The sequence below is a fragment of the Bombina bombina genome, chromosome 6 (genome assembly GCF_027579735.1).
Source record: "Bombina bombina isolate aBomBom1 chromosome 6, aBomBom1.pri, whole genome shotgun sequence".
Classification (NCBI taxonomy): domain Eukaryota; kingdom Metazoa; phylum Chordata; class Amphibia; order Anura; family Bombinatoridae; genus Bombina; species Bombina bombina.
In genome coordinates, this window is record NC_069504.1 from 345,672,886 (window position 1) to 345,691,128 (window position 18,243).

The 18,243-nt window shown below is 39.4% G+C and overlaps 1 protein-coding gene across 1 annotated transcript in view; it reads right to left on the reverse strand.

Annotated features, from left to right (window-relative positions):
- The window catches only part of UTP20 (UTP20 small subunit processome component), a 350,150-nt gene that overhangs the window by 296,357 nt on the left and 35,550 nt on the right, over positions 1-18,243 (reverse strand). Inside the window, exons 14-16 of the mRNA XM_053716993.1 lie at positions 15,171-15,259; positions 14,374-14,479; positions 10,574-10,724 (exon numbers count right to left, since the gene is read on the reverse strand). Coding sequence (XP_053572968.1) covers positions 10,574-10,724; positions 14,374-14,479; positions 15,171-15,259 — 346 coding nt within the window. The remainder of the gene's footprint in view (positions 1-10,573; positions 10,725-14,373; positions 14,480-15,170; positions 15,260-18,243) is intronic.

Consider the following 18,243-nt stretch of genomic DNA (forward strand, 5'->3'; position numbering starts at 1 on the left):
TGAGGTTTGGGAAACTTTGCCCCTCCTGGTAGGAATGTATATCCCATACGTCACTAGCTCATGGACTCTTGCTAATTACATGAAAGAAAGGACGCCTCATAGCACAGCCATGTATATAAGAACATTGGTATTCCTAAACTATAAGAACCACCTGCTGAGATGTCAGCATATCATCTGTTAAGGAGGATGACTGATACAAAACCTCTTACCCCTGCCCTCCTCCGTGTTAGCCAAAGGTCACCCTCTTCATGGTGATATTTACAGCAGGCACTTCTCCAAGCTGACCTCACATGTACACAGGCTGCCCCACAAATGTCACCGGGTGGGGAGCAACAAGCTCAAGCCAGAGACCTAACTCCCTGTGATATACACACAGTCGACTATCTGCTGTGCCACCGAGAGTGATACACGATACAAAGAGCCCATATCCAGTGAGTCACATACTAGACATCCAGATTCGCCGACATGAGGTTTCAGCGAGCTGACTGCTGCAAGTGTCAGCCGCCTACCTGCACCTACTTCCTTCAGATGCCATTACAAAGTGTGATTCTTATGTTTTAGGAATACCGATATTCTTATATACATAGCGCCCCTTTTCTCCTTTTGTCTTTTAGGCACAGACTGACCTCTACACCTGCGGTATCAAGTGGAGCAGCCTCTCAGCGATAAACAGATCTTGCCCATAACATTGACTTTGGGACTTATTTTACTTTACAATCTGATTTTGTTAAAGGGACAGTAAAGTAAAAAAAAAAAAAAAAAACTTTCATAATTCAAATAGGGCAAGTAATTTTAAACAACTTTACAATTTACTTGTATCACCAATTATGCTTGGTTCTCTTGGTATTCTTAGTTGAAAGCTAAACTTAGGAAGTTCATATCCTAATTTCTTAGACCTTGAAGGCCGCCTCTAATCTAAATGCATTTTGATAGTTTTTCACCACTAGAGGACATTAGTTCATGTGTTTCATATAGATAACATTGAGCTCATGCACGTGAAATTACCATGGAGTCATCTCTGATTGGCAAGTCTGTAAAAAGAACTGAAATAAGGGGGCAGTCTGCTGAGGCTTAGATACAAGGTAATTATAGAGGTAAAATGTGTATAATGTATAATGTGTATAATTATAACTGTGTTGGTTATGCAAAACTGGGGAATTGGTAATTAAGGGATTATCTATTCTGGTGTTGACTGCCCCTTTAAAGATATATTCAGATGATTCAAACATTGTGCTAGATGTCCACCACATGCTTAGATTAGTAGTTTACTTCAGACCTTCCTTAACAATTCTGAGTACGAAACATACACTACATTATTTTATACACCAATATCATAATCCTTCTTTTCCATTCCAATTATTATATTATAGCAGAGGTTGTGCACCTGCAAGAAGAGTAATATATTATTTATATTTCTTTTCATAATTTTTGCTCAACTTTCTAATTTACATTTATAATCAATTTTGCTTCATTCTCTTGGAATCCTTTATTAAATGAGCAGCAATGCACTATTGGGAGCAGATAATACATTGGTTAGCCAATAATTGGAGGATTATATGTGCTGCCGCCATTCAGCAGCTAGCTCACAGCTCCTGAGTCTAAATCGGTAGGCCTTTCCACAAAGGATGCCAAGTGAACAAAGAAAATTAAATAATTGAAGTAAATTGCAAAGTTGTTTAAAACTGTATGCTCTAACTAAATTGTGAAAGAAAAGGAAATTTATGCTTACCTGATAAATGTATTTCTTTTACGATATGACGAGTCCACGGATTTCATCCTTACTTATGGGATATCGCCTCCTGGTCAGCAGGAGGAGGCAAAGAGCACCACAGAAGAGCTGTATATATATATATAGCTTCTCCCTTCCCTCCCACTCCAGTCATTCGACCGAAGTTAGGAAGAGAAAGGAAAAGCCAAGGTGCAGAGGTGACTGAAGTTTAACAAAAATAAAAGACCTGTCTTACAAATTGACATGGTGGGCCGTGGACTCGTCATATCGTAAAAGAAATATATTCATCAGGTAAGCATAAATTTCCTTTTCTTTTACAAGATATGACGAGTCCACCGATTTCATCCTTACTTATGGGATACAATACCAATGCTATAGGACACGGATGAAAGGGAGGGACAAGACAGGAACCTAAACGGAAGGCACCACTGCTTGAAGAACCTTTCTCCCAAAAACAGCCTCGGATGAGGCAAAAGTATCAAATTTGTAAAATTTGGAAAAAGTGTGAAGAGACGACCAAGTTGCAGCCTTGCAAATCTGTTCAACAGAAGCATCATTTTTAAATGCCCATGAGGAAGCCACAGCCTTAGTAGAAAGAGCCGTAATTCTGTCAGGAGGCTGCTGTCCAGCAGTCTCATATGCAAAACGGATGATACTCTTCAGCCAAAAAGAAAGGGAGGTAGCCGTAGCTTTCTGACCCCTACGTTTTCCGGAAAAAAAAACAAATAATGAAGATGATTGACGAAATTCTTTAGTCGCCTGCAAGTAAAACTTTAGGGCACGGACCACGTCCAAGTTATGTAACAGACGTTCCTTCTTAGAAGGAGGATTGGGACACAATAAAGGAACAATAATTTCCTGATTAATATTTTTGTTGGAAACAACCTTAGGAAGAAAACCAGGTTTGGTAAGTAACACTACCTTATCGGAATGAAAAATAAGGTAAGGACTTCTGCGAGCAGAAGAAATAGCAACTAAAAATAAAACTTCCCAAGATAACAACTTAATATCTATGGAATGCATAGGTTCAAACGGAACCCCTTGAAGAACTTTAAGAACTAAATTCAAACTCCAAGGAGGAGCAATAGGTCTAAACACAGGCCTGATCCGAGTCAGAGCCTGACAAAAGGATTGAACATCCAGAATATCTGCCAGACGTTTGTGTAACAGAATAGATAAAGCAGAAATCTGTACCTTTAACCCCTTAATGACCGAGGACGTGCAGGGTACGTCCTCAGAAAAAAGGCAGTTAACGCCTGAGGACGTACCCTGCACGTCCTCGGTGTGGAAAGCAGCTGGAAGCGATCCTGCTCGCTTCCAGCTGCTTTCCGGTTATTGCAGTGATGCCTCGATATGGAGGCATCCTGCAATAACCTTAGATGGCCATCCGATGCAGAGAGAGCCACTCTGTGGCCCTCTCTGCACCGGACATCGATGGCCGGTATCGTTGGTGGGTGGGAGCCGGTGTGGGAGGTGGGTGGCGGCCATCGATGGCCCTGGTCATGTGGAGGGGGGAGGGATCGTGGGCGTGGAAGCCCGGGAGCGCGCACGTGCACGAGGGGGCGCACGTGGGCGCGCGCCGGGGCAGGGACCGGGTGGGGACCGCTGCACTACAGAAAAAAATGTGTCCCAAAATAAAAGTGGGACCAGTAATTTTTTTTAAAAAAACCTAAGGCGTTATTTAGGTGGTGGGGGTTGGTCCGTGGGGGGGGGGGGGGGGGGGGGGGAAGCTACACTACAGAAAAAAAAAAAAAAAAAAAAAATAAACATTTGATTGTGCAAACTGGGTACTGGCAGACAGCTGCCAGTACCCAAGATGGCCCCCAATAAGGCAGAGGGGGAGGCTTAGAGAGCTGTTTTGGGGGGGATCAGGGAGGTTGGGGGCTAAGGGGGGGATCCTAAACACAGCATATGTAAATATGCTTTTTTTTTTTTTTTTTTTTTTTTTAAAAATCTTTTATTTTAGTACTGGCAGACTTTCTGCCAGTACTTAAGATGGCGGGGACAATAGTGGGGTGGGGAGGGAAGGGAGCTGTTTGGGAGGGATCAGGGGGTGGGATGTGTCAGGTGGGAGGCTGAACTCTACACTAAAGCTAAAATTAACCCTGCAAGCTCCCTACACACTACCTAATTAACCCCTTCACTGCTAGCCATAATACACGTGTGATGCGCAGCAGCATTTAGCGACTTTCTAATTACCAAAAAGCAACGCCAAAGTCATATATGTCTGCTATTTCTGAACAAAGGGCATCCCAGAGAAGCATTTACAACCATTTGTGCCATAATTGCACAAGCTGTTTGTAAATAATTTCAGTGAGAAACCTAAAATTGTGAAAAAATTAACGTTTTTTTTAATTTGATCGCATTTGGCGGTGAAATGGTGGCATGAAATATACCAAAATGGGCCTAGATCAATACTTGGGGTTATCTACTACACTACACTAAAGCTAAAATTAACCCTAGAAGCTCCCTACATGCTCACTAATTGACCCCTTCACTGCTGGGCATAATACACGTATTTTGCGCAGGGGCATTTAGCAGCCTTCTAATTACCAAAAAGCAAAGCCAAAGCCATATATGTCTGCTATTTCTGAACAAAGGGGATCCCAGAGAAGCATTTACAACCATTTATGCTATAATTGCATAAGTTGTTTGTAAATAATTTCAGTGAGAAACCTAAAGTTTGTGAAAATATTTGTGAAAAAGTGAACAATTTTTTTTATTTGATCGCATTTGGCGGTGAAATGGTGGCATGAAATATACCAAAATGGGCCTAGATCAATACTTTGGGATGTCTTCTAAAAAAAAATATATACATGTCAATGGATATTCATGGATTCCTGAAAGATATTAGTGTTCCAATGTAACTAGCGCTAATTTTGAAAAAAAGTGGTTTGGAAATAGCAAAGTGCTACTTGTATTTATGGCCCTATAACTTGCAAAAAAAGCAAAGAACATGTAAACATTGGGTATTTCTAAACTCAGGACAAAATTTAGAAACTATTTAGCATGGGTGTTTTTTGGTGGTTGTAGATGTGTAACAGATTTTGGGGGTCAAAGAAAAAAATGTGTTTTTTTCCATTTTTTCCTCATATTTTATAATGTTTTTTATAGTAAATTATAAGATATGATGAAAATTATGGTATCTTTTGAAAGTCAATTTAATGGCGAGAAAAACGGTATATAATATGTGTGGATACAGTAAATGAGGAAGAGGAAAATTACAGCTAAACACAAACACCACAAAAATGTAAAAATAGCCTTGGTCCCAAACGGACAGAAAATGGAAAAGTGCTGCGGTCATTAAGGGGTTAAGGAACTTGCTAATAACCCCTTCTCGAATCCTTCTTGAAGAAAGGACAAAATCCTAGGAATCCTAATCTTACTCCATGAGTAACCCTTGGATTCGCACCAATAAAGATATTTACGCCATATCTTATGGTAAATCTTTCTAGTAACAGGCTTAGGTGCCTGAATCAAGGTATCGATGACAGAATCACAGAACCCCCGCTTGGATAAAATCAAGCGTTCAATCTCCAAGCAGTCAGCTGAAGAGAAATTAGATTCGGATGCTGGAAGGGTCCCTGAATGAGAAGGTCCTGCCTCAATGGAAGCTTCCACGGTGGCAGAGATGACATGTCCACCAGATCGGCATACCAAGTCCTGTGAGGCCACGCAGGAGCGATGAGAATCACTGAAACCCTCTCCTGTTTGATCCGAGCAATCACCCGGGGAATGAGAGCAAACGGTGGAAACACATAAGCTAGGTTGAACGACCAAGGCACTGCCAAGGCATCTATCAGTTCAGCCTGAGGATCCCTGGACCTGGATCCGTATCTCGGGAGCTTGGCATTCTGACGAGATGCCATAAGATCCAGCTCCGGTCTGCCCCAACTAAGAATCAGGGAGGCAAAGACCTCCGGATGGAGTTCCCATTCCCCCGGATGAAACTTCTGTCTGCTCAAAAAATCCGCCTCCCAATTGTCCACTCCTGGGATGTAGATTGCTGACAGATAACAAGAGTGAGCCTCCGCCCACCGAATTACTTTGGATACTTCCGTCATCGCTAAGGAACTCCTTGTTCCTCCCTGATGATTGATATAAGCCACAGTCGTGATGTTGTCCGACTGAAATCGGATGAATTTGGCCGCAGCCAACTGAGGCCAAGCCCGAAGCGCATTCCAGAATATTTATTGGAAGTAGAGACTCTGACCGAGTCCACACACCCTGAGCCTTCAGGGAATTCCAGACTGCTCCCCATCCTAGTAGACTGGCGTCCGTTGTCACTATCACCCATGAGGGTCTGCGGAAGCACGTTCCTTGGGACAGATGATCCTGCGACAACCACCAAAGAAGAGAGATAGTCTCTTGTCTCCTGATCCAGATCTATCCGAGGAGACAAATTTGAATAATCTCCATTCCACTGACTGAGCATGCTCAGCTGTAGAGGCCTGAGATGAAAACGAACAAAAGGAATGATGTCCATTGCCGCCACCATCAATCCAATTACCTCCATGCACTGAGCCACTGTTGGCCGAGGATTGGACTGAAGGGATTGGCATGTATTCAAAATCTTTAACTTCCTGACTTCCATCAAGAAGATTTTCAAGGACATAGAGTCTATTAGAGTTCCCAGGAAAGGAACCCTTGTCTGTGGAGTTAGTGAACTCTTTTCTAGAGCTTCACCTTCCACCCGTGAGTCCTTAGAAAGGATAGAACTATGTCGGTGTGAGACTTTGTCAGCTGATATGACGCCGCCTGGATCAGAATATCGTCTAGATAAGGCGCCACTGCAATGCCCCGCGACCTGAGAACCTTCGTAAAGATACTGGGTGCCGTGGCCAGTCCGAAAGGAAGTGCCACGAACTGAAAAAGTTTGTCCAGAAAGGCAAACCTCAGGAACTTGTGATGATCTCTGTGAATAGGAATATGAAGATATGAATCCTTTAAGTCCACGGAAGGAAGAATTGTCCGAATAGTCTCCATTTTGAAGGATGGAACTCTGAGAAATTTGTTTAGACTCTTGAGGTCTAAAATGGGTCGGAACGTTCCTTCTTTGGGAACCACAAAAAGATTTGAGTAAAACCCCTGCCCCTGTTCCTGCTTTGGAACGGGGAAAATTACTCCCATAATGGAGAGGTCTTTTACATAACGTAAGAACGCCTCTCTTTTTATCTGGTCTACAGACAATCGTGAAAGAAGAAACCATCCCCTTGGGAAGGAATTTTTTAACTCCAAATGATACCCTTGAGACACGATTTCTAGTGTCCATGGGTCCTGAATGTCTCATATCAATGCTTGGACAAAGAGAGAAAGTCTGCCCTCTACTAGATCCGGTCCCGGATCGGGGGCCGCCCCTTCATGCTGTTTTGGGAGCAGCAGCGGGCTTCTTGGGTTGTTTACCCTTGTTCCAAGCCTGGTTGGGTCTCCAGATGGACTTGGCTTGTGCAAAATTCCCTTCCTGTTTAGCGGAAGAGGAGACTCCCTTGAAATTTCGAAAGGAACGAAAATTACTCTGTCTACCCCTCTGCTTAGATGTTTTATCCTGAGGGAGGAGGTGACCCTTACCTCCCGTAATGTCAGAAATTATCTCTTTCAAGTCAGGCCCGAACAGGGTCTTTCCTTTGAAAGGAATAGCCAAAAGCTTGGATTTAGAGGACACATCCGCAGACCAAGATTTTAAACATAAGGCTCTGCGCGCTTAAATGGAAAATCCTGCATTCTTAGCCGCCAATTTGGCAATCTGAAAGGCGGCATCCGTAACAAAATAATTAGCCAGCTTAAGGGCCTTAATTATATCCATTATTTCCTCTAAAGAAGTCTCAGTCTTTAGAGACTCTTCTAAGGTGTCAAACCAAAAGGCAGCCGCAGTTGTGACTGGTACAATGCAGGCCGTCGGTTGTAATAGAAATCCTTGATGAATAAATAGCTTTTTTAGAAGACCCTCCAACTTTTTATCCATAGGGTCTTTGAAAGCACAACTGTCCTCAATAGGGATAGTCGTATGCTTAGCCAGGGTAGAGATAGCTCCCTCCACCTTAGGGATCGTTAGCCACGAGTCTTGAACAGTGTCAGCTATAGGGTACATTTTCTTAAAAATAGGGGCAGGTGAGAACGGGATACCCGGTCTTTCCCATTCCCGTGTAACAATTTCCGAAATTCTCTTAGGAACCGGAAAGACGTCCGAATAAGAGGGAACCTCTAAGTATTTGTCCATCTTACACAATTTCTCTAGTGGTACCACAATAGTCACAGTCGCCCAGAGTCATCAAAACCTCCCGCAGCAACAGACGGAGGTGTTCAAGTTTAAACCTGAAAGCCGTGACGTCCAAATCTGTCTGGGGCAATGTTCCTGAGTCTGACAGTTCCCCCTCAGACAGGTACTCCCTACCCCCCAATTCAGAGCCCTGGGAGGGTACATCGGAGATAGCCATCAAAGCATCAGAAGTCACAGGGACCACATGGGCTTCTGTCCTGCTGCGCTTGCCTTGTAACACTTGCAACTTAGACAAAACCTCTGTAAGAGTGGAGGAAAACTGTAGCCATATCCTGCAGAGTGAATGAAATGGACGCGGTTGAGGAACACGGGGGCGCTTGGGTGGGCGTTAAAGGTTGTGACGCTTGGGGAGAAAGATGCGGCATACCCTGGTTCTCATCAGTCTGAGAAGCATCCTTAGACATACTTGCATTAAAGAAAATCTGTTCTTTACATTGTAAAGCCTTCTCAGTACATGAGGGACAAAAAGTAATGGGGGGTTCCACATTGGCATCTTAACACCTAGAACAGGTACTTTCCTGAAGTTCAGCCATGACAAACAAACTAGCGGTTTATCTAAAATTAAAAAAGGCAAATACTTTAGATTGCTTTAGAAAACAAAAGCGGGTGTACTGTCTCTTTAAAAATTAAAGCCGCATATGCGTTTATTGCTCTGCACTAAACTGCAATAACTTTGAAAAACACCCTAAGACATATAATGAAAGTATACTGTCAGAGATTACCTATTAAGCAATTTATGACTAAATTAGCCCCTTGCACGCCTACCTGTCCCAAACCGAAACACTGAAAAGTCTTGGACGGCGCACCCAAAGTCGTTTATGATGTTTATAAGCATAAGCGACTTAGGCCACACCGGAGCCTAGATACATGCTGCTCCAAGGCCGGATCCGGACAGAAAATGCACGTCAGAGCGCGCGAAATCAAGCCCCACCCCTCGTGGGCGCAACTAACATCCCCGGTCATAGCAAGAACCGCATGGGAAATAAAACATGTCGGTTCTCATAGTACCTCGAATCACCAATGTGCCCCTTGACATAAACACAATCTTCCAGCGTCAAGCCCATAGTAAAAAGCTTTAGCCCCTTGTTAACCCGTTATTAGGCTACTGATTGACCCAAAAACAAAGGTAATATTTATGCACATAACCTGTAATGCAAAACAATTACCCTCTCCCTGTACAGGGAATAAGTGCCAGTCTGTTCTGAGATACTTCAGTCTCCCCAGAAATAAACGACTGTACATACCTCCAAGCTGAACGAAATATGAAGCAGTCCCACACAATGAAGATGTTCCCTTTCCTCACCTCCAGCACGTCTGTGGGGACAAATAAAGTCTTAGATAATAATTGCTTAGACCATCAGCAGGGCAGCAATCCATATGGGAGCGTTGTAAGAATCTCCCCAGTTCCATTGCTTACAAGCCAGAAGCTCTAGCCCTGAGAAAAAAATAGTACACACCGGCACCATTTAAAAATAATAAACTGTTGATTGAAGAATCTAAACTAACACCTCACTTTACCTCTTCCTATCACTAACACAGGCAAAGAGAATGACTGGAGTGGGAGGGAAGGGAGGAGCTATATATACAGCTCTGCTGTGGTGCTCTTTGCCTCCTCCTGCTGACCAGGAGGCGATATCCCATAAGGATGAAATCCGTGGACTCGTCATATCTTGTAAAAGAAAAATTTTGGGTTTCGTGTCCCTTTATATGTATTACAGTAAAACGCCTATGGTGTTTGCCTTTTTGTGGGCAGTACTAAAAACCCTTTATATTATATGAAACCCTTTATTCTACAAGTTCATGCATAGTACACAAATGCGCTGGGTAGGAAGTTGTTGATAACTGCTCCCTGGTTAGGATTAGGAGGGGAGAAATCAATGCTCTATGTACTATATGACTATAATTACCATTCATTTGTAATTTTATATACATCCGTAACTGATTGTGTATGGAGCTACTCATGTGATAGGGAAATAGTGAAAACTGCTATAACAGGAAGAAAGTTTGTTTGTGCAGTAAGTTATGATATATTATTGCTGTAAAAATCAAATGCGATTTCTGGTGTACGTGTATACAAGAGATTAGTGCTATTATGTTGATCAGTGCACAGTAACAGTATGTACAAATGGCTTTTTTGGTGCCTGTATGATGTAAGGGGTTTAAGCTTTTTTCTAAACTATTTGTTGTATGTTAAGCTTGTGATGTTGGGAGAAATATGGTTGTCTTGACAAAGGGTCAGCAAAAGAGCCAAAATGTTAACTTTTTCATGCTGAAACAATAAATGTTTGATTTTGAAGGAAAGGCCTGTGAAGACCAATCTGATGCATTTGATATTTTTGGATTAATTCTTTATCAAACAATATGTCCGCAGCACTTGCTTAATAATTCTCACATTTATTCAGGGGTAATGTCCAGGGTACAAACAAGCAATTAATTCTTTAAGCATTGACTTTTGAGAGCAGTGAGTGAGTCTAGTTCTAAATCTATCTACCTACAACAAATTGCAGTGTTACGATTTTGAAAGTGAAGTTAGGATAATTGTGTACTTGTGTTGACAGTCAAAATACCTTTGATGAGTTTGATGAAATATTAAACTGTAGCTTAGAAAATATTTCCATTAGATTACTGTGCGAAAGCTGATCTTGACAGCCACAGAATACTAATCTGGTGAAGTAGAGATCTGCCAGCAGCAAGACAGACGGATCAGTGGGGAAAACACTAAACAAAAAAAAAAGAAAGAAAGAATAATGTAAGACAGGATGTAGAAGCCATGAACCAGTCCACAAGGGAAGAAACCTTGCAGAATCATCATCACTGGTTATCCTAGTTTGGTTTGTCATTTAATTTAAAACAAAAAATAATAAATAAAATCCTAATCTGGGTTATTAGATAAGAATAAAATGATTTTGGGTTTGACAGAAGCAGTGTCCGTCTACTAAGAATATCAAAGAGATATACTTAAAAGGACATTAGACTAATTATGCATAGTAAAAAAAGGTGTATTTTCACTGCCCCAGAGAGGTTGTTGAGAATCCTGCAAACTTCTGACCCCTGGAAGGTTATACAGTGACTGCTTGATCAGTGAAGGAGATAATAAATATATGTCCCTAACTGACCACAGTAGAAGAGATAAAACTGGGGATGATTTCAATTGGTAAGTTTCTGGACTACAAAACAAAGCAAACATTGTTATCAAAATGATATTTGGCCATAGTTTTAGAAAACTTTTTGAAACCTTCATTTAGTATGCCATACTTAATTGCAGAGGTTTACTATGCGTATATAAAAGCTTATGTCCCTCTAATCCACTGGTTTTCAAACCTGTCCTCAGGCCTTCCCAACAGGCCAGGTTTTCAGGATTACCTTGGATGAGAGCAGATCAAATAACTATGTTTACTAATTCATTTATTTACAAGTATAGCTATTTTGAAGCATTTGCTACATCACAGTTATAGTGCAGCAAAATAGTTTTAAAACTCTATCCGCTAGATTACAAGTTTTGCGCTAGGCTTGAAAAGAAGCGTTAGCCGGTCCTAACGCTGCTTTTTAACGCCCGCTGGTATTACGAGTCTTGCAGGTACAGGTGTACCGCTCACTTTTTTGGCCAGACTTGGAAATACCGCAAATCCACTTACGTAAATTGCCTATCCTCTTTTTTCAATGGGTCTTGCATAGCACCGGTATTACGAGTCTGCCAAAAAGTGAGCGGTAGACCCTCTCCTGTCAAGCCTGGTACAGCATTTTAAAGTCAGTAGTTAAGAGTTTTACACTACAAAGCCGTAGCATAAAACTCTTAACTAAAGTGCTAAAAAGTACACTAACAACCATAAACTACCTATTACAACCCTAAACCGAGGCCCTCCCGCATCGCAAACACTAAAATAAATTTTTAACCCCTAATCTGCCGAACCGGACATTGCCGCCACTATAATAAATATATTAACCCCTAAACCGCCACACTCCCGCCTCGCAAACAGTTAAATATTATTAACCCCTAATCTGCCGTTCCTAACATCGCCGACACCTACCTACATTTATTAACCCCTAATCTGCCGCCCCCAACGTCGCTGCCACTATACTAAAGTTATTAACCCCTAAATCTAAGTCTAACCCTAACACCCCCTAAATTCAATATAATTAAAAGAAATCTAAATAAAAATTACTATCATTAACTAAATTATTCCTATTTAAAACTAAATACTTACCTGTAAAATAAATCCTAAACTAGCTACAATATAACTAATAGTTACATTGTATCTAGATTAGGGTTTATTTTTATTTTACAGGCAAGTTTGTATTTATTTTAACTAGGTAGAATAGTTATTAAATAGTAATTAACTATTTATTAACTACCTAGCTAAAATAAAGACAAATTGACCTGTAAAATAAAACCTAACTAACACCCAACTCTACACTATAATTAAATTATTTCCCTAAATTAAATACAATTAAATTAAATTATCTAAAGTACAAAAAAAACACAACACTAAATTACAGAAAATAATAAACAAATTACAAGATTTTTAAACTAATCACACCTAATCTAATCCCCCTAACCAAATAAAAAAGCCCCCCCAAAATAAAAAAGTCCTACCCTACACTAAATTAAAAATAGCCCTTAAAAGGGCCTTTTGCGTCATCCAAGATGGCGTCCCTTCAATTCCGAACGGAATTGAAAGGGCGCCATCTTGGATGACGTCATTTAAAGGAACCTTCATTCAGTGTTAGCCGTCGGATGAAGAGGATGCTCCGCGTCGGATGTCTTGAAGATGGACTGGATGGATGAAGATAGAAGATGCCGTCTGGATGAAGACTTCTGCCCATCTGGAGAACGACTTCTCCAGTTAAGGTGAAGGGGTCTTCAAGGGGTTAGTTTTAGGTTTTTTTAAGGGGGTATTAGGTGGGTTTTAGAGTAGGGTTGGTTGTGTGGGTGGTGGGTTTTAATGTTGGGGGGGGAATTGTAATTTTTTTTACAGGTAAAAGAGGCGATTACTTTGGGGCAATGCCCCGCAAAAGGCCCTTTTAAGGGCTATTTGTAATTTAGTGTAGGGTAGGGATTTTGGGGGGGCTTTTTTATTTTGTTAGGGGGATTAGATTAGGTGTAATTAGTTTAAAAATCTTGTAATTTGTTTATTATTTTCTGTAATTTAGTGTGGGGTTTTTTGTACTTTAGATAATTTAATTTAATTGTATTTAATTTAGGGAAATAATTTAATTATAGTGTAGTGTTAGGTGTTAGTGTAACTTAGGTTAGGTTTTATTTTACAGGTCAATTTGTCTTTATTTTAGCTAGGTAGTTATTAAATAGTTAATAACTATTCAATAACTATTCTACCTAGTTAAAATAAATACAAACTTGCCTGTAAAATAAAAATAAACCCTAAGCTAGATACAATGTAGCTATTAGTTAGTTATACTGCTAGCTTAGGGTTTATTTTATAGCTATTTAGTTTTAAATAGGAATAATGTAGTTAATTATAGTAATTTTATTTAGATTTATTTAAATTATATATAAATTAGGGGGGGTTAGGGCTATACTTAGGTTTAGGGAATAATAAATTTAGAATAGTGGCGGCGACGTTGGGGGCGGCAGATTAGGGGTTAATAAATATAATGTAGGTGTCGGCGATGTTGGGGGCAGCAGATTAGGGGTTAATAAGTATAATGTAGGTGTCGGCAATGTCCAGAACGGCAGATTAGGGGTTAATAAGTGTAAGATAAGGGGTGTTTAGATTTGGGGTTCATGTTAGGGTGTTAGGTGTAGGCATAAATTTTATTTCCCCATAGGAATGGGGCTGCGTTAGGAGCTAAACGCTGCTTTTGCAGGTGGTAGTCTTTTTTTAGCGGGCTCTCCCCGTTGATTTCTATGGGGAAATCGTGCATGAGCACGTTACACCAGCTCACCGCTAACGTAAGCAGCGCTGGTATTGGAGTGAGATGTGGAGCAAAATTTTGCTCAACGCTCACTTTTTGTCTGTTAACGCCGGGTTTGTAAAAACCCGTAATACCAGCGCTGTCTGTAAGTGAGCGGTGAGCATAAACTGCTCGTTAGCACCGCATAGCCTCTAACGCAAAACTCGTAATCTAGGTGCATGTTTCTAAATTAAGGAATGCAGAAATACTGGAGGAATAAATATTTTATTTTTCAGTCAGCCAGATCCACGCTGTACTCTTAGGTGGTAAATCCTTGCCACACACGGGAGATTCCAAATTGAAAATATTGCAGGTTCCTTTTTTTTTGTATAAACTTTAATTTAACACAATCTATTATTTAAAATATCTAAGTTGAGTTATGTTTTAAATTATTTATTTTACTGTATGACCAGTGACGACCTACAGCTATCTACCCAATATTTTCATAACTTACAGCAATAAGCTCCTTATGCGCTCCACAGGAACCATGTTGACAATTTTAAGAGATTCATCCAAACTGAGCACAGAGCTTACAGCTTGACAAGCTACAAACAGGATCTCTATGGGATTAAACATATAACTGTTATAAAAAGTAAATAAATGCATAAAGGTATAATAACTTTTTACTTCACTTAAAGGGACAGTCTAGTCCAAAATAAACTTGCATGATTCAGAGAATGTCATTTCAAACAAATTTCCAATTTACTTTTATCACCAATTTTGCTTTGCTCTCTTGGTATTTTTAGTTGAAAGCTAAACCTAGAAGGTTCATATGCTAATTTCTAAGCCCTTAAAAGGCCTTCTCTCAGGGAATTTTGACAGTTTTTCACCCCTAGAGGGTGTTAGTTCAGGTGAGCCAGCTCTGATTGGGTAAAATGGATGTCTGTCACAAGAACTGAAATAAGGGGGTAGTCTGCAGAGGCTTAGATACAAGGTAATGACAAAGGTAAAAAGTGTATTAATATAGCTGTGTTGGTTATGCAAAACTGGGGAATGGGTAATAAAGGGATTATCTATCTTTTTAAACAAAAATTTTGGAGTAGACTGTCCCTTTAATTCAATTACTAAATAATCACATTAACAAAATACATTTTAAATGATACACTGTAAAGAATGTTGATATTTGTAATTAATGTGCTATTACATGATGCTGCATCTGCTTAAACACTTTCATGAATTTTCAATAAGATATCTTCACAAGTGAGAAAAAAAAAATCTGATTAATTCTGTTTATTGCATACATAAACTTACCATTGGTGGCTTTCTCTTGACATATTGAAGAAAAAAATGTTTCTATAAAGCTTGTTAGAAGTGCTAGAATGTTGTCCTTCTCTAGCGGCCTGTAACAGATGTAAACTAGATCAATTCCACCAAACAGATTGTACAGAATTTGCAAATGTTCAAAAATTAAAATAAACATCAACAAGTTGTGGCTTTGTTTGCATTCATGTGAAAAACTGAGAAATTGCTTGATTTACTTATAACATCAAATGTACTTTTTCTCTTGGCATACATTGTTGAAGAACATATATAAATATGCTCAGCGGCACCAATGCAATTATGTGTGTATATATATATATATATATATATATATATATATACACACACACACAGTATATATATATATATATATATATATATATATATATATATATATATATATATATATATATATATATATATATATATACACACACACACACACACACACATATAAATACATATATACATACACACAGGTGGCCCTCGGTTTACGCCGGTTCAATTTGCGCCGTTTCTGAATAACAAAGTTTTTTTCAGTCATGTGACTGCTATTGAAAAGCATTGAAAAACAGTGCACTAATTAAAATAGCCAGTAGGTGGAGCTGTCCGCTTGTTGTTGCAGCAAAGTTATGCAAGCTTAGCAGGTCTGAAATTAATCTGTGTACACAGAACAGACATTAGCTATCGAGAAGATTTCAAAGCAGCCACTTCCCTATTATCTTCCTGTCCAGCTGCTTGAGGTGAGGGTGCCTAACTGCTTAATCACTCCAGATTGCAATGCATAGAATAGGTGCAGACCCAATATTATCTAACATGCTAACAATGCAGAGAACTGTTTGCAGAAAAATGCAAGTAAAAAATGTTTTTGTTCATCAAACTTAGTGTGATTATTTAATTAGGTTTAGGATTCTGTTTAGCATTTAAAGTCTTCATTTCAAAGCTTTAAAAATAATGTATTAGGTGTTACTTATGTCAATTTTGAGAGAGGCCTGGAAATTAACTCCCTCACTTCCCATTGACTTACATTATAAACTGGGTTTCAATTTACAAGGTTTCGATTTACAACGGTTTCGATTTACAACCATTCCTTCTGGAACCTAACCCCAGCGTAAACTGAGGGCTACCTGTATATATATATATGTGTGTGTATACACACACACACATATATACATATATATATATATACATATATATATATATATATATATATATATATATAAATAAATAAAAACACAAATACACATGTATACACACACACACACGCGCGCGCGCATATATACATATATATAAGGGCTTGACAAATATGTTTAAAACTTAGAAGCCAGCTAAAAAAATCTAGGAGCCAGATTTTTTAGGTGTCTAGAATATATATACATACGCACACTCATACATATGAAGTACTAATGAGTAGTTTCCATAAAAACATTAAACCAGAAATGAGAACTTGTGCTTAGGACCACTCAAGAGCTATTTGTGTGTATGTATATATATATATATATATATATATATATATATATATATATATATATATATATATATATATATATACATATATATATATACATATATATACATATATATATATATATATATATATATATACATATATACATATATATATATATATATATATATACACATATATATATATATATAAGGGCTGCGCATCTTCACTGTTCTCACGATTTGATTCGATTACCATGGTAACGATTCGATTCGGCGATGCATCACGATTACTGCCCATGATTTTCATGAACTTGTTCTATTTCATATTATATATATATATATATATATATATATATATATATATATATATACACATACACACACACACACACAATAGTAGGGTTACATATATTCTCAGAACCTCTCTGCAGTAGGATTACAGTTCCCTGTCAGACTCGCCTGGCAAGTATGGGGTTAATGGTGCCTATCTGGGAGTTGCCTGTTTTATGTCACCTGTCTTTATATAATATAAGCCTTTCCAAGCCGCCTCCTCCCCTGTATGTCAGTTTGTTTATTTTTTTATTGCAAGTACTGTGAGTTTGCCCTCCCTTCACTGACTGCTGCTTTATTTAATACTGTTGGTATTGGTAGTACTAGCAGTCAGTGCCTATCGCTGTTCTACATTATCAGCAGCTAATTCAGAGGGATTATATGAATTCCTGTGACACTGGCTACCGAGAGCCTCTCTCTGACGTGCACAATATTGCACTACGTAGAACAGTGATAGGCACTGACTGCTAGTACTACCAATACCAATAGTATTAAATAAAGCAGCAGTCAGTGAAGGGAGGGCAAACTCACAGTACTTGCAATAAAAAAATAAACGAACTGACTCGTGCACGCCCCTGAGTCTACATATGTTTTCTCATAGAAAGGATGTAAGTTTCAATCGAGACAGAGGTAAATTTGATGAAAGCAGTAAACTGGGATTTTTTTTTACAATTGTATTCTCTGTCTGATTACATGTCAGCAATACTGTAAGCAGCGATAAAATGAAATGTATACAAGGGCAGGACAGTGTAGAACAGGGTATTTATTGTGCCGTGGTCCTGTGATTACAGCTTCCAGCCTTGGGTGAGGGTTGTGTAAACCATTTAGTATCACTGATTTCTAATTAGTTTAAAGACCTGTGACCACAAGGGCTCTGGCGCCAATGGAGGTGAGTCTTAGGGCCAGCTTAAACACATCTCTCCCAGTTCGGACCTAGCATTAAATAAAGCATCAGTCAGTGAAGGGAGGGCAAACCAAACTTACAGTACATGCAATAAAAAAATAAACGAACTGACAAAGAGGGGAGGAGGCGGCTTGGAAAGGCTTATATTGTGGCTCCAGAACAACAGTGAAGTTTAAAAACGGAGCGATGAGTAAACCAGAGTGTTCCATTTCCTCACATACCGCAGGGGTCAGGTAAGACACCAACGATGGCTACTTGCAATAAAAAAATAAACGCAATGACATACAGGGGAGGAGGCAGCTTGGGAAGGCTTATGATGTGGCTCCAGTACATTAGTCAAGTTTAAAAACGGAGCAATGAGTAAAACAGGAAACTGACAGT